Source organism: Haliaeetus albicilla, chromosome 8 (assembly GCF_947461875.1).
Source record: "Haliaeetus albicilla chromosome 8, bHalAlb1.1, whole genome shotgun sequence".
Lineage (NCBI taxonomy): Eukaryota > Metazoa > Chordata > Aves > Accipitriformes > Accipitridae > Haliaeetus > Haliaeetus albicilla.
Window position 1 is genome coordinate 9341198 of NC_091490.1, and position 23960 is coordinate 9365157.

Below are 23960 nucleotides of genomic sequence, written 5' to 3' on the forward strand. Positions count from 1 at the left end.
GCTTTCTGGGAGCAGAAAAACAATATACAAAGCTGGGCCTGAATAAGCAAATAACACTAAATAATTGGGAGAAGCTGAGAATCAAACTGATGTCCTGTCCTAGATGCTGAAGTGTTTACTGAGGCCCTGCTTGGAGGTGTACTTTGGTGGCTAGATCACACTTGTTCCAGGCTGTTTCATCCTTGTTACCATTGGTACCTCAGTTGGTCAATGCTCACAGGGTGCATTTTACAGCCTACCCACAGCGTAATGCTTTTTTTCAAAATAGAAAAATTGTCTCAGTTTTTTTCTTTAAAAAGAAAAATGACAGATGGTGGGTGGGGGTTGGATTTTTAATACTCATAAAGATCAAATTGGTGTTTTAACATCTTCCTTTGCTTGAAAACTTGCTTGTTTGTTGGTCTGTATAATAGTATTTCTTGAGAACTGTTACACAGAGATGAGGATGTATCTGGGGTTTGGAGGGTGTTTCTTTGTCATCTTCTCTACCTCCCTACTCTCTTAATCTCTTCTGACAATGTTTGTGCATTAGTTACCCATGTCTGGGGAAGAGCTATTGTAATGGTGACTTTTTAATCTTTTTTTCAGCTGGATTCCTTTTGGGGAGGAGGGGGTAAATTTTAAAATGCCTTATATTTAAAGCTGACAGTGTCCCTTGTATTGATAGCAGGAAAGTCTTGTATGTTGTGAGCTGCTGTTACATGCATAGTAATTTAGTCATCTGCCAGTTAATCTTGAGCTTGTCCGAATGTTCTTGCTTTTTCTCTTTATGAGCCCCTCTGCAGAAGAGATTTGTGATCTTGTGAAATTATGTTTTTTCTTCTTATTAGAACAAATGTTCTCAGCACTTTAGAGATGTTACATCTCTTTATGTTAAAGATGTAAGCATTTACTTTGTCATCAGAAAAAATTCAAAATGAGAAGGTAAAGGGCATAGTCTAAAAAATTTGATCTCTGTTTCATGCTGCTGAGATAACAATGGTTTTAGCTGACTGTAGACTGAGTTATACTTGGAATGACAAACATGGATCAGAGGTCAATGTTTGGAAATGCATGCAAACGCTGCTGTTCAGATCATAGAAATACAGAGAAAATCAGTACTACTGAAAGTATATCAGTGTTAGTGTATTTGCAAGAATATAGAGTCTTATCTCACAGTATTTGGTGTTTATTTCCTCAATTTTATTTTGAATTACAAAGACAAAGAGCTTAGCATATCCAGGCTGGTTTTTTTAATGCTAGTCTACCCACAGTCAATATGAAACTTGACTCCCCACTTCAACCTTTAGTTTCCTTTTTTCCCTTTTTTTTTTTTTAAATTAGTGTAAAGTGAATGTCTGCCTTCTTGGGAGTACTTCCTAGAGCCCTGCTGAATAGTTGTTAAACCACTGCAATACGTTTCAGTGATACAGAAATTGGGGTCTTGCATAAGGTCCTCTGAGCCCTTTTGTATCCTTTCTAGCAGTTTCCAGTCCCTTTCTGTAAGCCTGCTAGAGAGACTGCAAATCAATCCTCTCCCCTTTTCCAATGGGTTTGAGCCAGAAGCAGAACTGTAAATAGATTTACTGTTGAACAAGGCAGCAAAGTTTTGAATATTTATTTTTCATACTTTATTTTTACATTTCTCATTATTTAGGTTACCTAAGGAAAGCATTTGCTGGTGTTGCAAACTGACAGTCAGCAGAGTGACATGGCCGTACAACTCCACTTCCCATTTTGATTCTAGCTCCTGTGCAGACCAATGGTACATACACACTCTTTGGTTCCTGCCTATGATGTGTGGCCAGCAGTGTGTCAATGCAGTTGACTTGCCCCCACAGTCTGTTTTTTCGTGCATAGATAAGTATCCTTTTGTGCATAGATAAGTATCCTGTGTACTTTGTGAAAGAGCATTAGCACTATATTCTCTCAATGATACTGCAGGAAAGCAAAATTCAAGTCCAGTCCTTGCTTTCATGATGCATATACATCCTCATGTACCCCTAGAAGATGGTGTTTTTCTTGGGGACTTACAAGCTAAGCCTTCCTTGCAGCACTGAAACCTGTAGCAAAGTACCTTTCGTAAAGAAAAGGAGAAATAGTGAGATGGATTCTGTAAAGTAATGGCGGAAGTCCTCTGAATGGAGCTATGTGCTGGCACAAGAGAAATCCTTTTCTCAAGAGACTACAACAATCGTAGGAGTATTTGACCATTTCTGTTATGTTGAGAGGCAAAGCTACCTCTCATGCATTTGGGATCAAAGAATTATTTTTTCTACTCTGGAAATGGCAGGCTTTTGCTTTTGTTTCCAGAGTGAAGTTCAACTCGATGTCTTGTTTTTTATGTTCTCCTAGTTATACTGCTGATATGTGATCTTCCCTACTATAAAATTTAACAAAAAATGAAGTTGTGTTTGAAGTAAGGCAGAGGTGAACTGTCTGGATCAGATGCCCTTCTGTAATATTCCTCTATTGGTTTACTACCATCTTTCTATATTAACTTTTTCCAAGTACTAGGGAAATACCAGCATTATATTACTAATGATAGATACAATGACAGATACTAATAGTTAGATATTAATGGAATACTAGATCCTACATGAAGTCCTTGAAAATTCCAGTTACCAGAAGCTTTGTCTTCAGTGATCTTGAAATGTGTCATCCCAGGATCTTGGGTACTAGTTTTGTTGCATAGCCAAATCCAGACACAGGTAGTTCACCTAGTATTTTAGAGAGTGGCACGCATCCGAAGACAGGGTTTACTTCTGTGAGAGTGTATGTTTACGTTCTGAGAACTTTCTACTACAAAGTGGAACACTGAAAAATTTAGCAGACTTTTTAGAAAAAATGCTTGCTTTAGGGAGAGGCTACAACTAGGTTTCCTGTCTATTTCTAGCCATTTAAAAGTCATTATTTCTGATTTTTTGGAATTTAGTTTGGTAGTAAGCTTGTTCTTGAATCTTTTGGGTTTATCAGTCTCACTTCTTGGGGAAGTTTACTTATTTTGCATTCTTTAAGTTAACTTCTGGAATCGCTCTTGAAGATCAGTTATTTCATGCTATATTCTGCAAAACTGAGCAGTACCTAAGCCTTGTTTCATGTTTTTGACCAACATCCATGCTATTTGTCATCTTCATTGGTTGATTTTGCTGCAGCGGTAAGTGAATTTGAAACTGATTGCTGTCAAAGCCATTTTGTGTATAAATTGATAAATTCAGAGAGGATAGAAGGTAATGGAAAAGCTTCCAAAGAGAATAAGGAGGTGCAGCCTGTTTATGAGATACTAATTACTTAGTACCAGAATGACTTCAACCTTTCGGAGGCAACTGCTCAGCTAGAGTATTGGCATTCCTTGAAATCTCAGAAGCTGTCTGCCGCTTAAATTTCACTTTTTACATGAGGATGATGCATCTTGCCACAGTTTTAAGGGCTAGATATGAAACTTAGGAGGGAAAAGAAAGCATTTACTAATTTAAAAACTCAGCACTGAATGTATCTCTAGTGCTTCAAGGCCTAACTGTAAACAGGGCTTTTGAAAGTAAGAGAAACTATGTAGAAAGGATGAAAAATTTTTACTTTTTTTTTTTTTCATTTCTTACTGAGGAGGGAGAGCAAATGGGTACACAGCTAAGCTGTCAGCTTCTGCTTCCAAATATTTAGGCTTCTGTGCTTTGATTTAAGGCCTTTTCTGTGTGTAATTGTTTCTGCTTCATAGTGGTATCCTGGCATTGTGAAAGCAGCCTGCTTCCTCCATTTCAAATATTGTGAGAATGTAAGAATTTTTATGTTGGTGTATTTTCATAACAATTTGGGAACTCGTATGTACCAATATAGTCTCTGGAACACTGTTGCACAGCATCTACACTAAGGTTCATAGCCATCAGTCATTTTAAGAAAAAGCAAACCAAAATTGTATCCTTTACTAAGTAGACCAGTAAAACTCTGAAGCGTAGCCTAGCCTTTCTATTGTGCCTCCATACAGACCAGTATGCACTGAGAACCAAGTTCATCGTACTGAATTACCATTCATGGCCTCTTACATGAGAATAAAGCAACTTCTCCACTTACTGTGAATGCTGCATTAATGCCTACTTGGATATAAAATCTGTGAGATTTTTTTTCTATTTCAGAATGAAATGTATTTGTTTTTCTTGAAAATCTCTCATTCCATGTATAAGTTCTTGCAGACTGTGTTTTTTTCAGGTTATACTTAGCTTTAAGAGTTCTTTCTCCCTCTTCTCCCAATTACAGTAGCGTTCTCTCCAATTGTGAATCTGGTAGTACAGGACTTCATTGATTTCTGTCCTCTGATAGTTTGTCCTTGTGTGTGGTTTTGCTCAGCATGAAGTCTGTGTCTTTGAAGGTGATGAATTCTTCATGGGGGCCACATGCACTGAGTTGTTCACAAGGCTAGGAGGTGTGATGGTGGGGGAAGGGGTCATGATAGGCATTGCAAATATCCTGCAGTAGGCTTTTGCATTAATTCTACTGATATGAAATGTATTAGTATCTCCTGCCGAAATGTGATATTAACATTTTTGCTATGTGCAAGTAGATGATTGGATTGTCTGACATTTGAAAATTCCTATTTATTACAGCTCTCAAGTTTGCAAGCTGCTGTTTGACTAGAGTACATGGGTGGATGTATCCTGTTTGTATTTCTAATGGAGTATTTCATCCTAATAGATAAAATTATACATGAAAATAACTTCAATCTTTAGCACAAGATCTAGACTGCCTGCTTGGCTGCCTTTTTTTTTTTTTTTTTTTTTTTTTTATATCAAGGTAGATATTGTCTGTATGACCTTAAAAAAATCCTTATCTCATAAAAGAAAATAAATGCCTTTAGTCACATTACAAGGGAAAATGGTTCTGTTTCCTTGATCGGACTCGACACAACATCTTTGAAATTAATCTTGAGAAGTTCTCTGATTGATCTGGCTTTTTCTAGGTCACTGAGCTATATTTCCAAAGTGTTTATACAATCTATTGGAATCAATAAACAATTTAAACTGATGTAACTGCAGAATGTTTGCAAGTCCCAGGGAAAATTGGAAGTATGACAAAGAATACAGCTGTAGAAGTTTATTTCATTTATCAGGACAAACAGTCATTGAAATGAAATGACTTTCCTTTCAACATTGCAATATGATAGTGACACCTTAATCACATAAATAAGTAGCTAGTCATTTTAAAAACTCGTTATTGGTGATTTTGGGCAAATGGAATCCCTTTATTTATACTCTAAGAAGCTGTGCTATAAAGCCAGTATTATAAAACATTTCCAATAGGAGAGTTAGAATATTATAAAAAGGTTTCACTTCAGATTATGGTTGTCACATTTCAGGCATGATTTTATTTTGAGTTTTGGTTGATGTAAATATTAACATTATGACTTTAAATGTGGATTAGACTCTATAGTTAGTACTAAAATTAGACAATAACAATACTACAAAAGCTAATTAAAAAGAAGCTGATACTGTTTTTAATCATACTTAAGATTTTTTTTTTTTTTCCGGTAAATTAAGTTTGGGATATGTGTGAGTGGCTAACGTTTCTTATACCACAGCGCACACTAGTGGATTGATCAATAAAATCACCTGAAGAAAGAAATTTAATAGTTCTTGAATTAGGTACTTAAATCTTCTTTTTCTTCTTGCAGACATAGCCACATATTTTCTAAATGAATACAATAGCAAGCTGGGTTTTCTTTTTACCAAAAGCAAATACATTTATCTCCAAGGATATTTGTAAATTTAAGATTAATAACAATGATCTGAAATCTTACATACGAATTTCATAAAATTTATTTCCCAAAGGCAATCTGTTCCAACTTCTCTTCTCAGTGCCAGCAACCTGGATGTTGGAAGAATAGCAGCTGCTGTATAAATAAGAGAAAATGCCATGACTTCATGGGTCTATCTTTTATTTGTCAAATGGGAAATGACTCACTCTTACTGCATCTAGGATGCAGATTTTTAAACATGCATTTCAGAGGTTCTTTAATATTAGTAAATGTTTGTAAATGCTAGATGATAGTACACTCCCGCCCCTTTCCTTTACCTCTCTTCTTTAAAAAACCAAACAAACAAACAAACAAAAAATAATTTTTTTTTTTTTTTTTTTTTTTAAATCACTGCTAGTGATAGAGCACATGCATTGTAATGCAGAACATCAGATGGGATTTGACTGTTAGGGAAATGAATGTTTCTACCTGCTTAAGGGACTTAGACTTCTATTCCTTTAAAGGCAAAGCTTTCCTCCCCTGACAAAATTCACAAACCATTTTGCTTTCTTTTAGAAGAAGTTATGTGAGAACTTCTAGTGCAACAGATCGTTAGATTCTAGTATGCAAAAGAATTGAACAGTATGGATTTGCTGTGTATGCTGTTGGGTTTGAAAATTAATTGTAAATGTTCAGGATGCTAATACGAATGTTATAGCCAGCTTTGTGAAAATTCTTGCTTGTAATGATCCAAAGATAAACAATGCTAAATGTCATTAGAATTATGGAAAATACATCCCCCTGTAGATTATATGATTCATCCTTCCAATATTGTGTCATTTCTTGGCACCCTTTCTTGAAGAAAAATAGCAGCATTCAGAAATATGATGGTTTGATTTAAGGAAACTCATAAATAGGCTGAAAATATTGGGGATGCTTAGAACAGAGAGAGATATTTTGGAAAGGTAAGCAATAATAAGTGAGTCCAAATAAGTTGATTAGATACAAGAAAATAGAAGAAAGTTACTCAAAAGCAGAGAGCTGGTCACTTTCTACTTGTATTTCTCTCTCTGGTAGTAGATCCAAAAGATTGCAAAGTGCTCCCAGCCCTGCCTGTAACCTTCAAGGCAGCCTGGCACTTCCCATTTTCAGGATCCTGCTTCCATTAATTTTAACATTGTCAAGCTACTTGTTTTGGACTGAAGCTTTCTATGTGTACTTGGTTTGTTCTTTTTGGAAGGAGCTGCACAGTTCTTTAGCTGTATTGAAATTTCTGGAAGTTTGGTGCAGGTAAACTAATCCAGGCACGATACGATTGAGGATTTCAGAGTGATAGAGTGGATAATGCAGGGAACATGATAAATTGGAGAGAAGTCACAGTCCCACAAACCCATCCAGAGCCGACTGTAGAATCTCAGGGTTCAGAGTCATGAAGTTTCTCTGCCGCATCAAATTTGGGAAGCCAACTACCAAAGCATGTCACTTTCTTGTGCTCCTAATCCACCCAGAATATGGACGCCCAGTACTGCTCTTGGCTGTTGTTCCATTAGCTCAAATTGCAGTGATATGGCTTGCCAGCTCGCAGCTTGCCTGGCGACCCGTATTAATATTAGGATGATACCGCATCATGAGGTTTTTATTCTCTTGGTGCAAAGTCAGGCTCTCAGTTAGGAAACATTGAAATGAAGATGCACAATCTTGACTTGGTGCCCTGTTCCTATCCACTGTGATGAGATTGTGTCAGTAAACATTTCATAACTTTTCCCCAATAATTGTTTCCTTATGTTGATTTTTTTTTTCTAAATAATACATTTTTGAGTATACTAACATGTGGAGGTTGGTGTGTAAATGATCCTATTCTTAAAATCTTAGTTGCTTCCCTTAACAGTCTAAGAATAACTATTGACATGAAATTTCTGTCAGCTTCTGATCTTGCTGAGAAGGATGAGCAGTGGGGTTTTTTTTGTCTCCCCAGTGGAAAAAAAAAGTGCTGCAAAACATAGAAGGGTAAAATCCAAAAGTAGCTGTTGGGTTTAAGTCACTCATATCAAGCAAGCTACCTAGTTTTTAATGTAAAAAAGCAACTTAAAATGCAGTGCCATCTTGTGAAATAAAGATTGTGAATTCGACGGTTTTTAACTCCATGGGCTTTCCAATTTGCACACATTGGGGTTATCCTCCTGTTGATTTATTCCAGTGAAAAGAATTTCATGTATGTAATACTTCCTTTAAAAAGAGCAAAATGATACCTGATCACTGGGAATAGAATAACTGTATAGCTTTTCTATTCTGTAGGGACAATACAAACATTACAGAAATATTACTCAAGCTACAAAATCATCCAACATTTTCTATGTTTTGCATCTTCTGGTGGTATCATGGATGCATATCGTTTACGTGCTGCTTTGAAATGTTTCTTTACTTGTACCCCAGGGGAGAAAAAGAATAAGATCTAAACACTGTGTATGTTCCAAATAGAAGGAAGTAATGCATGCTTCATAATTTAAAAAAAATAATAATCTGAGTCAAAAACATGTTTGAGCTTTTCAATAAGAAAATATTTCTTCTGTTTGTTTTTCTTCTTCCTCTTGCAGATTTAGCTCTGGTTGGCCTTCACCAGCAAATGGAGATGAGATCCATAAAAGAGTGAAAAATATTTTAAGGACACACAGTGCTAGACAGCGTCTAGTGTTTGTAAGTTTGATGGCAAACTAAATCCTTTCTTTTCTCCAAGATGACTGAGGAAGAGAACTGTGCCTACAGTCTTGGATTTATTATAATGTTGTCCTTTGAGGCAACCCTGATTGTAGAAATATGGATTCAGTATATAAGCTGAACTGTTTCACACTGATTTCAGTAGCCCCCATATGTGTAGCCTTTATCTGGTCTAGGTAACCCTCTCACAGGTTATTGAGGACAATTAAAGTTTTTTTTATATCTGGTTCTCCATTTCCAGTTTGGGCAAAAAATATGTTACAGATCTGCAGAACATCAAGGCTTAACATGTGCAGCTGCACATCAGCAGCTGCTTGTGTCCAGCTGTTTGTAGAGCTAATATTATTCTTCAGATGTGTGCTTTTTTCCCTTAATTACCTGGCTTTCAATGAACAGAGCCCTTTAATGAGATTATGCCCAGGATCAGAATATTTTGTCCTTGAGTCTGATGGAATTTTGAAGTATGGTTTTAGACAGATAAAAATTTTTCCTATTAGGGGTTTCAGAACCCAGTTGTGGCACAGGATCTCCCTGGCCAAAGCATTGTACAAACTGAATAACAAGGTTCTTCATCTGGAAAGAACTTAGGGTCTTAAGTGTGAGGTGAGGTAAAAGAAAGGTAAGATAAGAGGATATAAGGATGAAAGGTAGGTAAGATTAAGATTAGGAGCTCTGATGAAATTATTATTTTTGTCTGACAATCTAATACACAAATGTCATTGATTGGTTAGAAGAGACATGAGTCCCTCAAAATGGAGAAAGACATCTTTTTTCCTTCAGTTTCTTCTCTTAGAAAAAGGAGTGTTGACAGAAATCTGCTTTTGAATGTTGCTGCGATTTTAAGTTACTACTGTCCCCAACCGTCCACCTTTCCCCTCTGATGTAATTTACTGTATCAGTGGGAAGTGTGATAAAGAGTGTGAGACCCCTGGCCTCCCCACCTCCTACTTCAGCACGGAAACAGCAGGCGTAACACTAGTACGCTGGTATGTGAGCTGTGCTGGCTGGGATGCGGTGACTCCACTAACTACAGTAAACCCGTGGTAGAGGGCTGGGGCAGAAGTGAAGGTTATTGTCTCAATCCACTGCTGCAAGATGTACTGAAGAACATCTGTCTTAGCTCTGAAGTCTTGATTTATTTATTTATTTATCTCCCCAAATTTAGCCATAGTGGGCAACTCCTTGTGTTGCCTGCATGCTCTCTTAGTCTGATTATTTTCTCATTTCTGTTTAATCTTCATTTGGGGTTTAGTTGTGGTGCTTTTTATTTTAAACTCTGAAAAACCTTTTCTTGTGCATACTAAGACTGTTTGCTCTAGTTCATGCTGTACCTCCCTGAGTTTGTATACAAACATTATGATCTTGTGAACTGCTACCTTTCAAATAGAAGATGCCCATCGCATTTTTCTGTGTTTCAGCCACTCCAAAATAGGTACAAATCATGTCAAATGCCTCTCTGATGTTTCAATGAACTTAAGATAACAAATTGGATTTCATGACGGTCCAGCACCTACATATAATGAAAGTTTGCACATCCTGAGCTATCTCCAGTGGTCCTTGACTACTTTCCTTGAACAGTAGACCATGACTTTACAATAAAAGACATACTAGTTTGTTAGGAGTGCTGGATGGCTGGTTACATGGTCTCTCCATACAGTCATAAAGACTATTAAATATAATAATGGGTAAAGGAGAATTTGATAATTTTCTTCCTATTTACTTATTTTACTTACATAATTTAAAAGATTCTACTCCAGAATGACTTACACATATGCTAGTATTCACTTGTTACTGCAATGTTGCACAGATGCCCATGAATTTGCAAGCATGGTGTTAGATTCTTGAAGCATGGTACTTTCTGTTGGCTTTCTGTTAGCACACCTTGCCGCTTCCAGTACCAAACACTTGCTGAATACTCACAGGTGATTAATCATCAGAGATGATGCTTTAATCTTTCCTCTCCTGTTGGAAAACCTCATGTTTCTGCCCTAAAAAGTCTAGATATCAGGGTATTGGGTAAGATTTTTGAGTCTTTAATTACCAACCTGGTCAGAACAATGCTGGAAAAGGACCATTCTTCTCACTCCATTTTCTTCAACTGAGCAAAAGGAGTGGGAGGATGGTACAGAGAAGTCTCATGGTTTGGTAATTGTGTACAGCTAACTTGTGAAAGCTGTGCTAACAGCAGCTGACCTGCTTAAAAAAGAAAAAATCATCAGGTCTACTTGCAGTTAGTACTGTAAAATACACCAGGATTGGTTGTGGTTCCCCAGATGGCCCCAAATCTAGGCTGTGTTGTTACGCAGTGGACGGATGAGGTAAATAGGTCATCCTGAAAGTGAGGGAATAGTAAAGCAAGTGCACTGGCAATGTGGTGAGTAGATTTTGGCTCCAGTCTGGATCCTCTTCCAAACTTTGAAAGGTTAAAAAGTATCTCTTATTCTGTTTCATTCCAAAGAGCCTAATGGTAAATAACCATTCCCAGAAGCATCCAGCTGTGTTTTCCAAAATTTCGTTTCCATAGTGCTCTGTAAAAATAGTGTGACTGGAGCTCTCCTGCAGATTCCTTAGGGTGTCCACTGTAGCTTTCTGCTGAGACATTCTGACAGTATCATAATGTTTCCATCTTTTTTGGTTTTCCAGAACATAATTTGCCTCTGGCAAATGCTGCAGAGTTTTATTTACCGCTGTACCCCATTTCCTCTTCAGTGCTTTGTAGTCTGTGACTGCTGAAGGAAGAGAGTTTTTCTGTTTACAAACACACTTATTACCTTCTGTTTCACCACAATAGATTGTGTTGGGTTTTTCCTCATCCGTATGCCTCCAGTTCAGCTTGCTCTGCATCTTATTTCCATCTACCACTATATTTATTGTCTTGTCTCCCAGTTTTGTGTTACCAGCAAGTGTGATGATTATTTTTACTGCACAGCCTTTTTTTCCAGTTACTATTTCCATGGCATGAAAGATGATTTTGTTTACTAATCCTTACAACAGTTGGCTTCTGCTGAAAGATCACTTAGTATCACCTCTTAAGTAGTGTCTTTGCTCTTCAGAGTAGAGTGAACGTGATTGTGTGTGGTGGAATTCCTAGCAGCCTGTCTCAGGTGAGCAACTGGCTCCCTTCACATGAGGTGTTTTGTTTCTTACTTATCTAAGAGGGCAAATATGGGTTAATTAATGTCTAGGTGGCATTTGGAAGGTAAGACTGCTTTCTAGCAACTCTTAAGAATACCACTGAAGGGTCATTAAGTCTATCATAGATATATTTTAAAGTTGGGTAAGCATGTTCTCAGCCCTGTATATGGAATCGAAGTATTCAGATGTGTAGAGTGCTTCTGTCTGGCAAAATGCATTAAATGGATAACAATAGCTCATTATAAAAACTAATAAATAATGGTTTAGGTTCTTTTCCCCTCTTCTGCAAGAAACGAAAATAAGGCATGATCAGTAGGTTTCATAGTGTTTCACCAATGTGTTTGTTGGGGATTATTGAAGCTTGTGCTGCCTGCATAGTTCTCTAGATCTACACTGTCTAGAAATTCTTTCCAGTTTATTACCTGAAAATTATTAGCTGAATTGTACTGAACTTAATTAAAAGTGTTCATAAATGGCATTTGGCTCATTACACTTTGTCCCTTTCTCCCCCAAGACATGTAAGCACTTTAATAGTCTTCTACTAAATGGAAAGAATGTATTTTTGAAATGAGATCATTGTAATCAGAAACCAAGGTAATGAGAATCTGATTTCTGGTTTTTTAGGATGAGAGTAACTCATCAAAAGGAGACTTCACTAAGACAAGAGAATCTTCGCATAGATCGCTCTTATCCATGAGTGAACTGCAGAGCAGGTATGGAGTTTTTCTCTGACCAAGACAGAACAGTCAAACTCATGATATTGCCCTTTAAATTTAGCTAAAAAATTCTCTTCCTATTTTAAGCTATGTAATATATTACACTGGGAAAAGGCTTCTGTAGGAGTTAGTCCTACCGAGGTTTTTCACCTAAAAGCAAAATACAGTTAACTATAATTATGCCTTTCGTGCTATTTGGCACTGTGTCAGTATAGTCTTCATAAAACACTGATTTTGAAACTGGACCTGGTCATGAAAATGATCCTTGGGCAGTACTTTTTGGATTTCATCAACCAGAGAGCAAACGTCACTTTAAAAATAACCAATTGATTATTTTTTCTTAAAACTATGGGAGTGCAAAAATAAATTGAAGTTTATTTAGTCATATGATTTGTGGCTCTTTTCTTGTTTTGTTCTTTGTTTTCCAAAACACATATTTGGAAAAGAGAAGCATCTTCAAAAAACAAAGCAAATGTATAGACTATGGTTTAGTGATTCAGCATGCTGTATTTCAGAAGACATCTTGAAAACCTGAGATCTTGAAAACCTGGTTTATGTAGGTTAATTATTCTGTGTATTCCTCACATATATGACTAGGGTTTCATTTGAATATTTTACTTAAAAGGCACCAATTGAATTGATTTTGACAACTTCTGTAGTAGAAGTTATCAATACTGATGTTCTCTGTGTATGTGCACAGTATTTTGTACAACGTTTTGGGTACTTGTTGGAGGAAAGATACTAAGTAATGTAAAACATTTTTTGGGTTGTACAGCTTTTCTGTTTTTCTTTATATTAAGAGAGAAGTCCTAGAACTGTGGTGCTAAATTCGAGAGGTCTTGACATTAGGAAAAAAAGGGTTTATTTTAATAATTAAATGTGATGCTATATTTTGTAACAAATGCTTCCCGAATCACCACTGTATACCACTGAAAGAAGGGTAATTCAATATAGGTATCATAGTGAAATTCTACCTGCAAATTAGTGAGCTCTAAAAAGTTCTAAAATTTATGATTTGTTGGCTTTTTTTAAAATTCCTGTAATTTGTAGTCACCTCTGTGCAAGGGTTCTAGTTAGTCAGATTTTCACATGTATGTGAAGTTGCTACTCTGAAGTTGTTAATATTTCTATACCTGTGCTCACTCTTGTATTCTGCATGTAGCCTTTTTGCTCCCTTATCCTTTGTCCTGACAGCTGCTGCAATTAAATTGTGTGGGATGTGTTTGTGAGAGAGAAAGTGCAAGTTTTTGTTTTGAGGCAGCTTTGGGACTTTGAGATTGATGCTGAAGCTGCAGACCATGAAAAAAGAAAAAAACAAACCCTAATACTACAGGATCATGAAGTGATGGGATATGAAATGCGGCACTCAAGTTGGGAGAGGACCGCTCCTTGGATTTAGAGGCTGGCAGTACTAGTCCCATTCACTGAAGGGCGAGACATAAAAGGACTTGAGGACAGTCTGATTGCTGAGTGTTTGCCACAGTGCTCATAAACAGGATACAAGGACAGAGACAGAGTTCATAGAAGGACATGGTACTGTCAACCAAATGTTGGCAGTAAAGTAGATAGATGATTGAAAACCACTGGGAGTAAGGAAAAGGTCTGTGTTTTGTGAAATATTTAGTATATGATTCACTCAGAAAAGAACTTCTGGGACTCTTAAAGGAGATGTATGAGGGAACAAAAGCATATGACAGGTATTTCAGAGCAGGGAGTTGCGTGCAGAAATCCTGCTGTTAATATGATTTGTGAGTGTAATTCCCAGATTGCTTAGCTCAGGTTGTCAGCTGGTTTCCAGTTGAGACAGGAGAGGGACTCTTCCCTAGCTTGGCTGTATCTTTGTCCGCACTAGTGCTAAGTATCTCATGTGCAAGGATTGGCTAGTGGAAATACATAGACACACACGCACCCTCCAAAAAGAGAAAGGAAAATGAAGCTTATGTCTTTTTTTAAGTCTTTGTCAGTACTAGAATAAGGAACTTGTGAAAGTTACTATTGTTTTTTGAGTCTTTCCTTTACTGCAGTTAAGTGGTTGGTTTTGAGTGTCTGTATGTAGATTAAGCTTTTAGTAGAAGAAAAGGCAAGCACAAGGCTGACTGCAGGAGATGGATTCCAAGGAAAAGAGTGGCAGAACTGTTTGTTGTATCATTACAAGTGCTGCTCCTGGTGCCGTGCTTATTTGTTGGCCTGAGAATGCTCCATCAGAAGTGAGGTAAAACAAACTGCAGAAAGGAGGAGGTAAAACTTCAGTTGTTGATGGGTCCCCAGGGTATTGACTTGTCTACATTTAACACAGGCCTGTACAACTTTTCTATTGATTCTGCTGTTTGGTAGGTTGGTTTCTTTGTGTCCAAACTGTGAAGCACAGTCCTCCCTCTCCAGGATGATAAACAGGTTTACATTTGCTTCATGCTGCCGACTGACTTTAAATGTTGGAGATTTTTTGAAAAAGTGTCAGTGGCCTTCCTCCCTTTTTAATATTGGAGCCACACAGAGATCTTCTTGTTGTTTTTTTATGCGGTATAGGTTGGCGTCACCCTAATATTTGAATGTAAGAAATCTAAAAGCAAAAGCTATTCCTTCTTTTGTTTTCCATGGGACAGTGGAAGCTTAGAAATGTGAATTTAGAAAGCTGATCCTACACCTTCATCTTCTTCCCTCACCATTTTCCTTTCTTAAAGTGAAAACCTTGTGTTTTGATGCAGCTAGCTAGAAGTATATTTGTGAGTCCTTTGACATAAGGTTTCGTTCAGTTTTGTCACAGGTGTTTACTGATACTAACTTGAGGACAAAGTTTTAAGTACTGATTTGGCTGTAGATTAATAAATGATATGTATATAAGAAAATGTAAACCTTCCCTGTGAAATGTAATCCATTTCCTAAGTGAAGATGGTCATTGTAAGCTTCACATTTCCAGTTTCATTTCCCAGACTGAGAACATTCACGAAAGGCTGAAGATAACCCAGTCCTAATTTTTAAGCATCTTAAGTGCCTAAATCTCTGAGCAGATGTGAAAAATGTCACCGCAATAGTAATTTTTTCTTATGATTTTTGAGCTACTTGTTTCATGCTTTATTACAGGAAAATGGCTCATTTCATTATATGACACAAGCCTTTGTTTTCAGAGTTTCAAGAGAAGGCAAATAGTCATGAAGTTTAGATATACATACTTCAGATTTGTCAGTGTTTTGTAATGATTTTCAGAGAATAAATTTCACTTCATAGATCTAGGAAATAATTTCTCAAAGCAACTGAAATATGAGACTGTATTTGTGTTTAGTATTAAAACAGTGACACAGAAGATGGGGTGGGGAAGGAACACTCGATTGCCACTATATCATAATGTATTTGGTAGAATACTTAATCCAAGATGCTTCTGATAGAGCACTTTACAGCTGCAACCACAGTAATTTAATATACCTCTGATAGATTGTCTTCATATTGAAATAGCTGCTTGTGGTTACGTTTTGACCTTCAAAGGACAGAAAAATCCTACTGTGTTGCTCTTGCATAGGCTTAGTGCCTAGTCACACTGCCTATCAAAATACAGCAAAATTACTGCATGCTCTTTGAAAATTAATTCTCTTTCTATGTGGGAGGTATTATCAAGTGCACTCAGATAAGTGGGGGAGCATTTGTGTGAATGAATAACGTGGGGCTCCCATTTCTTAGAAGGAGCTGCAGTGCAGTTTTTTTATCAATTTGTGAAAGGTAATCTGTGATTAGCAGCTCTACCTTTGGATTTCTGCTGGTTTTGTGGTTCTGATTCCTCTTCCTTATCTTGATTTAATCATTATTTCTTATCTTTTTTCTGTTGACAGTTCACCAGTGCAGCAGAACACTACTGTTCACTTGGATAATGGTGAATACTGGTCTAGTCGTGCAGCTGTGTACAAAGGGAAGCCTCACAGAGCAATCTTTGAAGAGAGTCTCGAGAAAATATATAGAAACATGTATCGAAAAGCTTCTGGCACTGTTTCAGACTAAAAAACACACTCCTGATAGCAATTCACCTGGATATGCACAGTACACAGTGTTCATATTTGTAATGAAACCTATTTTTATGTAACAAACGTTTGTACTCTATTTTTAAGGTGTAATTATGGTTAGGCAGGGTTTTGGAGAAACAGGGTTTTGGCCTGCCTTGCCAAAAGGAAACTATTAATATCCCACTGCTCTCCTTCCCCCCCCAGAAAAAACCAAACCGAAAAAACCAGCAACTTCACAATTAAGCAAGATGGTGTTGCTCCTTTGAGACTACGAAAAGATAGTCATTTGAAGACTAATAGGTCCACTGGACATTCATGTCTGACATCAACTCAGGTTTCAGCTGCAGCCAATTTTCATTAAATAATTAAAGCTGTTTAGTAACATAAACAGAATTGGTTGAAGAAGCAGTATGTCCTAGTGTTCAGAGAGGGGGTCTAAAGAGGAAGGTGAATGTGAATGTTGATTTAAAAGTGTCCCATCAGGGTCAAAGGGAATTGTTTTCTAGAAAATTGCCTTGGATTGTTTATTTTTGAGACGGGCAGAAACTCTGATACTGATCTATAGACATGCTTTCAAAGTGGTTTCAAGCACCTTCAGTCACAAATTTTCTAATTTTAAAAGAAACCCACCCATCCCAGCAGCCTCTATATCAGAAGAAAGGTTATCTTTGCGCACCCTGTGCATTTGCAAATTTCCAGGTTGTCTTGAATGCAACCATGACATTTGCCAATATATTTGTAATTTTAAAAAATATGAATAAGAAAGGAGTGCAGAGGGGGAAAGACTGGAGCTAGTCAGCTAGCTCTTCATATATCCCATACAGGCCTTCTGAAGTTCCTGCATCACAATCCCACCTAATTTGGAGCCTGTCCTTCCCAGTCTGCTGGGATCCTGTTGGCAGAAATCATATCGTTTTTGCTAAAGGCCACCAAATGTTCATCAGCAGTTCGATGCTTTCCCTGGGGATGGAACCTTTTCAGCCTTGCATTGAACAGATCCCACATTAGCAGACCGGGGCAAATTGCCCATCTATTGAAAAGCGGAATGTTTTAAAAGGGCAAGAGTGTCCATCTCCTGCTTCCTTTCAGAATGGGGGAAAAACCAAATGCCTGTTCTGGCTCCTTCCCTGACTGAATGAACAGATTCAGTTACACCAATGCCATTTTACCTGTTATGATTGGATAAAGGATAAAGCTAGCAGTACAGATGGCAGAACATATGACTGTAACCTGCCAGCATGCCTAGATAAACAAAAAGTTGGTCTACTCTGCCTTCCATCCTTTAATGCTGAGACAACATAATTGATTTGAGAAAGCAGTTGGTGAGCAATTATGCTAGTGGGAAAGCACGCTGAAAGGCTGTGCGCTTCTGTTTCAGGAAAGGGGACTCTCAGAGGAAGTGTCTTGCATATAGACATTTCTATTCCTTGTAACTGTTAAACCAGTTGAAGTGGATTAACACTGATAACTTCCTGTCCTTGATGCCATTTAGCATATTAGTACTTTCAAAGGGCATTACTTGCACAGTCTAATGCTGTGGGTAAGTGTTGAGTCACTCTATGAAGTAATAGTACATTTTTTTTGCAGAAGTGAAAAGTAAAACTTACCCGAGTTGTGCCACTGAAGGCATGGTGGCCGTGGAGTATTGTGCTACTGTTACCTGGTATTCATTCATTAGCCTGTTCCCGTGACCCCATATTAGTCCATAAAGGGATAGTTTCTTTCTCCTTGCTGTTCAGGAAAGTAGGTATATTCAAATGGATCCTAGATAGGCAGGGCACATTCGGAGAGATACTTTCCAAGCTTTTGGTTTAAAATGAATCTACTGAAATCTGAAGGTTGCTGCAGTTTCCTGTAGGTGTTTGAGCCATAAGATTTAGTGTTCTTCTCATGGTATCCCACAGTTTTCATTCAATATTCTGTGTGTTTTCCCTCCCCAGTGTCATAGCTTAGTAAAAGTTACAGTCTTCTGAAGATTGGCTGCTCCCCCTTGGCCTAATCTGGTTCTGTGACACAGAAGTACTGTTCCATTTTTCCCTCCCCAGCTGTCCAGCAGATTTTAGTCCCTGTTTGTTCAATGTGTAAGAAGGCCTGAATCCTGAGGCTTTGGGTTTTTTGTATGTATGAGTAAGGACACAAGTTGCCATGAATTCGAGACACAAGGAGGGGATGAGGGAGGTTAGAGGCCACTGTGAAAAAACAGGGTAATGTTTGCGAGGGGTCCAGAGGAATGGCTGGGGTATATCTGTTTAATTACCCTAGCTAAAGAAAGGAAGCATATGGTGATATGGCAACCTTCAGTTTTTTCATCAAAGATGAAAAATTTTTCATCAAAGGTGAAAACTGCATGGGAGAAAAAAAAAGTCATATATTGAATTTTGACTGGTATGAATATTCTCACTGTAGCTTTCGTACGCAGCATAACAACAAGTGAAGCAGATAGACTATGAGTGTCTTTGGCCCTGCTCCAGCTATGAGGGGAGATGGTGTGTATTATGTCTTTCTGAATCAGCTGCTGCAGGATATGTGTTTCTCTCTTGGGTCAGAGTCGTTCCACAGCTTATATGCTGTGATACAGCAAAGAGTGTTCTCTTTCAAGCACTGGGCTGGAAATCCGGTCTGGTTAATGGAAAACTTTTCTCTGAAATGTGACTTAAGACCCAAATTACTCCGATCTGTCCATAAAATCTGCAAGCCACTTTGTTTTCAAAAGCATTTGGCCCCTTCCCTGTTTGCTCAGCTAACCCTCCTATTAATATGCATACAGCTCAAGTGCACTGAGCACTGCTGCTCCTTTGCTACTGCAGGATGTGATAAGTATAGGTTCAGGCAGTGAACCAACATAGTAATAAACTGTAATTGTTTAGTGCACCTTGCCTTCTAATACAATTTAAATCCCTTCTATCAAATGCAAATTTCTAGGTTCCTGAGTGGAGCTTTAAATAGCATTTTCTATGCTCATTCCTTATCTTTTGCCATCCACAGAGTGGTCTGTTAGTGACAGTGGGATGGCATAATTTGACCCCCATCATTTTACCTCCTAAAGGAAATCTAGAAATAATGGGCTAGATTAAGAACGAATTAGTGTTTTTCTGCAGAGTCCGTCTCTTTCTCTTGCCCTCCCCAAGTTATTATAACCTATGAGTATTCTCACCAAATGCTATTCAGCATGCAGTGTTGCTTGCAGTATGCAATCAGTATTTTAATCACTTTCATTTTAATAAGTCAGAGTCTGCTTCCTACTTGCTCCCTTCTCTCTTTCCTACAAATAACTTGGTATAGTTTAGAATCTTGGGGTGGCTTTAGACAAACTACTTGCCTGTGTTCAGTAGAAATGCAAATCCTTTGCTGAGTAGTAGTTGCTTTGGAAATCAGTCATTGACCTGTTGTGGATTAAAGGCAAAAATGTCAAACTCTTTAATGATTTGCCTTATCTAAGTTTTCAACTAGAAGAAGGGAAGCTTAAATTGGTCCACTGGGGACAAGAGGCATAGGGATGGCTAGAATAATGGGAACAGGTAGGAGCAGCTTTGTAAGATAGATGGGCAGCAGTGTTTATACTCCAAATCTGAGCAGCTTGGAAGATGATGAGGGCTGTTCTTTAGATTGTGCATCACATGTTTGAATCTTATTATTACTTCAGAGACTACCAAAACAGTGAGGGGGGAAAAGAAATCTACCTATAGGTGTTGGGAGTCTGTTTTGGGGGTAAAATAACAGAACATTTAGCTCTGCTCAGTATTAAGTAGTCTTTTCCAAACTCCTCCTCATTGTTACCTCAGCTGTAAAACGGGGAGTTTGTGCTCTGCTGAAGCTTAATTAAATGACTGTGAAGTGCTTTGGGATCCTGAGGTGAATGTTACAGAAATTATTTTGTGGAAGCCTGGCTGGAAAGTCCCATCTCTCCAGTTACTAAAAAGGCTTTATTTTAATTTTCCCAGGTTTATTATGTTTTAATCAGACAATTATTAAGCAAGTCTTAATCTTACCAAGATAGAAATCTATTAAATCTAAGAGACGGCTGAAAAAGATAATGAACTGCTTTACTACATGTGCTTTTAGGACCTAATCTTTACAGTTGGTATCTTACTTAGTTTCTGTCTCCTGCATGATCTGGGTTCATCATACTCATACTGATTGCTCTCATGATATCTTTTTTTTTTTAATACAAATTACTTTTTTGTCATCCTGATGTCTTAGTGCTGTCTGCTATGTGTACTAATCAGCACGATTAACGTCTATCACATCATTTGTTCTCATCTTCTCCCCAGGAGCAAGGGGTGCAATGGTGTGTGCAGCTTGACGGTGGAAGAGTTTGTGTGGTGTGCCATAGGTTTGTCAGAGAAAGTAAGTTAGAAGGAATCTCTGCCTTTTCAGTCCGTGTGCAAGGAATAGCTTATTACATAATTCTGCTCTTCCTAATTTTTAAGCTTGAAAGTGTTTTCTGAAACACTGAACTATGCAACAAAATTCTTAGCCTTTTAGCAGTAAAGTATAAATTTAACTGTATAAATCTTGTTGTGGAATCTCTGGGTCATAGGAAAGCCTGCCATGGTGTTGATAACTTCAGTGGTTATGGAGTGATCATTATCAGGATGCTGAGAGCACCTCAAGAGATTTGTTTAGTAGTCAAGGAGTTTGAGGAAACTTTCAAATCAGTGAAACTTAGCTTCCTGGTTCCAGTGAAAACAATTGAAGCTACGAGATCAGCACTTCTGTGGGTGATCTTAATGAGCTACCTCACTGACAGAAATGGCGTCTGGTTTACGTGATGGTCTCTGGTAGCAGCAGAGAACCAGTCTTTGCCCGGTTCCTTTCAGTTTCAACAAATAAACCAGTGTTGTGGGAAATGATCAAGAACACCTAATATTCCTGTTTCTATTACACAGTGAAACATTAAGCACGAGCCCCATTGATTGCATTGGTTTCTACTGCTTTCTCCGTGGAATTCAAAACATCATCAACCAAAGCCCTTAAAAGATGAGGCTGTAGCTCCTTTTGTTATCAGTGTTGGCTTGCCAAAGACATGCAGTTTGTTCCCTGTTTGTCTTCAGTGAGAAATTCTCTGAGGTGCAGTGATAATTTGTCTGGATGGCAACATAAAGGAACTGTAATCTTTCTTTTTGCTTGATCAATGTGGAGATTGTGCTTTTTCTTCATATGTATTTCCATTCAATTCTGGGTGATTTCTTCTGACCTAGCAAAGAACTCTCAGCAACTTCTCTGAGAAGTGGTGATCTGAGCTGCCTTCTCGCCTCTTCAGGGAAAGGAGTTTGCTGTTGCAAAACAACATCCCTCTTGGTTCATAAGAATTTACTGATCCTGAGGATACGGCACAAAAATTTTTTTCTGTGGTCAGGTAACCCTGTAGAGCTGATGCCATTGAATGAACAGAACTTCACACAAAGTGGGGGTGGGAGGCTGAAAGCAGGGGCAGACTCTGAGAGTGGTTTGATGCATGGCATGCCATGGATTATGTATTTGTATCCCATGAATTATCAGTGTATAAAGTAACCAGTGAAACTTTTAACAAAAGCACCATTTACATTGCTGAACGGTGGTGAATTCTAGTGCTTATATTTGAATTGTTACACTGACTTGAATTTTTGAATGTTTAGCTAATTGTGTTGTTAGTAAGACTATAGTTGTATGAACTGTTTCATTCAGTACTCCAGTAGTAAACATTTGCTAAGAGGTTGCTTTCCCTGCCTGCCTTGTTTTCACCACAGTCATCTAGTGTTTACATACATTTTAGCCTCTGTGCCATTTTTGAAGGCTTTATTTGTCTCATTTACGTTTTTGGTTTGGATAATACTTAAATATGAAATCCATCTGGGAAACATATTGTATATTCACGTTGAGGGGTAAAACCAGTTTTTAATTAAAATTTTATACAGCACTTGTATTTCACTTTGTCCTGTTTTATTATGAAACACTTCAATCTTCTTCCTAAAACACATATGTCTTCTGCGTTTCAAGATGTTCCTTGTTGCTCATGCAGAACCAGTTTCTGAGCTCTGTCAGCAGAGTGCCATATGTTCTGGGGTTCATTTAGCTTCTCTGGCGTTTGTGTAGGCAGCATATTGGATGTAATGCAGCTAAGCTCTGCTCCATTCTTTTCTTTGTAAACTTGTCAAGAGATGAAAAAAGCAGGGAGAAGAACACACTGAATAATACTCGTGATTTGAATTATCAGTGAGTTATGGTAAATTGGCCAATCAAAATTGAGGTTTCTCGTGTACTTGAGGATTTTCCTTAATTGCGGCTTATGCGTAGCCTATAAAGTGATGCATCCCTCAGTGCTACCTGGTATTACACCCAAAATGAGTGCTGAAGATTGAGATATAACCCAAGCCATTTGGAAATGACAAGCATTAAGTGCTTTTAATTTTGCATTGATCTGCTATTTTAAATTAAAAAAAAAAAAGTGAGTAATAGAAGATGGGCATGTGAAGGGATTGTACTCCTCTTTGTTGTCATCTTCTGGCTTTGTGGAAAATAACTCTCTGCTGTTTAAATGCCTGGTACTGAAAAGAGAAATCTGAAGGCTGATGGTGCCCTCCTGTTTAAAAAACAAAAAAAGTCATTTTTCTTACCAATTCATTCCTGTTTCTTCCCTGCCCCCCATAATCTTGACCATGAACCAGTAGGTGCTATCAGTCTTTAATATACTGCTAGTATGTAGGAACACAGCCCTGGCTGTTTATTGATAGTAGCCATATATTGTCAGATACTGATCTTATCTGCCGAAACCTTTTCAGAACCGTCTCGGTGACTGTGACAGAGAACCAAAGTATTTCTGTGGTTCTGTAACTAAAGCTTAGAAAAAAAAAAGAAAAGAAGGAATAAGAAACTAGCAAAAAAGGAATACATATTAAACTGTTTGCCCTTTGCTGAGGTATGAGGCCGGAGGGAAAGGGCTTGAGTGGCTGCTTGATACCAGTGCATGAAGGAGTGGGGAGGGAAACTTTGGCAGTTCTGACCTAAGGTCGGTCAGAAATAACCAGCTGGAGTGACATGAGTGTAAACCTGGTTGAAGTGACAGGCAGCTCAGCTCCTGGGTCTCTATTTACATATGTTTAAAACAAACAAAAAAAGCTGCCTTTGTTCCCCAGGAAAATCTATTTACTTGGCATTCAGCCCATGTATAAGCTGGAACTTCTTTCACAGAAGATGTAGAAACAAAGCAACTGACATTTCTGCTTTGGTGTGAGGCTGAAGCTAAGATTTGATTTTGAAATATGAAAGTAAACTGAAACTACCTCCAATTTAAAGGTGGGGTTTTTTAATGACCTTAAAAGTTTTGAGAAGTTTTTTTTCCTTCCCCTTAGGGACCAGAAGAAATTATAACAGTAATCTTACTTAGAGCTGTAAGTCTACAGAGACAGTGGCTGTAGGTTAATGAAAAATTGACACTGCTACTTGCCTGTGCTTCCAGCAGAATTTTTTTCTTCAAACTGATGTGAACTATTGCACTGCGTGAGTTGGTTATGAGTCTCACATATTAAATTGAATGCTGCTTTTGTAGAAGCTACAGGAGCAAGTCACAGCTGAAGGTTTTGAACAACGTTCCTGTTTCGAATAAATGCAACAAAAATTATGGGTTTCTTAAAATGGTTACCCTGGTCCTTCCCTCCCACCACACCACACACACACACAGAGAAATAAAGCTTGCTGTGTTAGTCTAAACCAGAAAGTGGG

General features: G+C 37.9%; 1 protein-coding gene across 4 annotated transcripts in view; it reads left to right on the top strand.

The window, feature by feature from the left end:
- Positions 1–22164, top strand: part of SPATA6 (spermatogenesis associated 6) — a 46064-nt gene extending 23900 nt beyond the window's left edge. For all 4 annotated transcript variants that reach the window (XM_069788790.1, XM_069788788.1, XM_069788789.1 and 1 more), the window contains 3 exons: positions 8299–8398; positions 12179–12267; positions 16092–22164. In XM_069788790.1, coding sequence (XP_069644891.1) covers positions 8299–8398; positions 12179–12267; positions 16092–16257 — 355 coding nt within the window. In that variant the 3' untranslated portion in view covers positions 16258–22164. The remainder of the gene's footprint in view (positions 1–8298; positions 8399–12178; positions 12268–16091) is intronic.
- The last annotated feature ends 1796 nt before the right edge of the window (positions 22165–23960 follow it).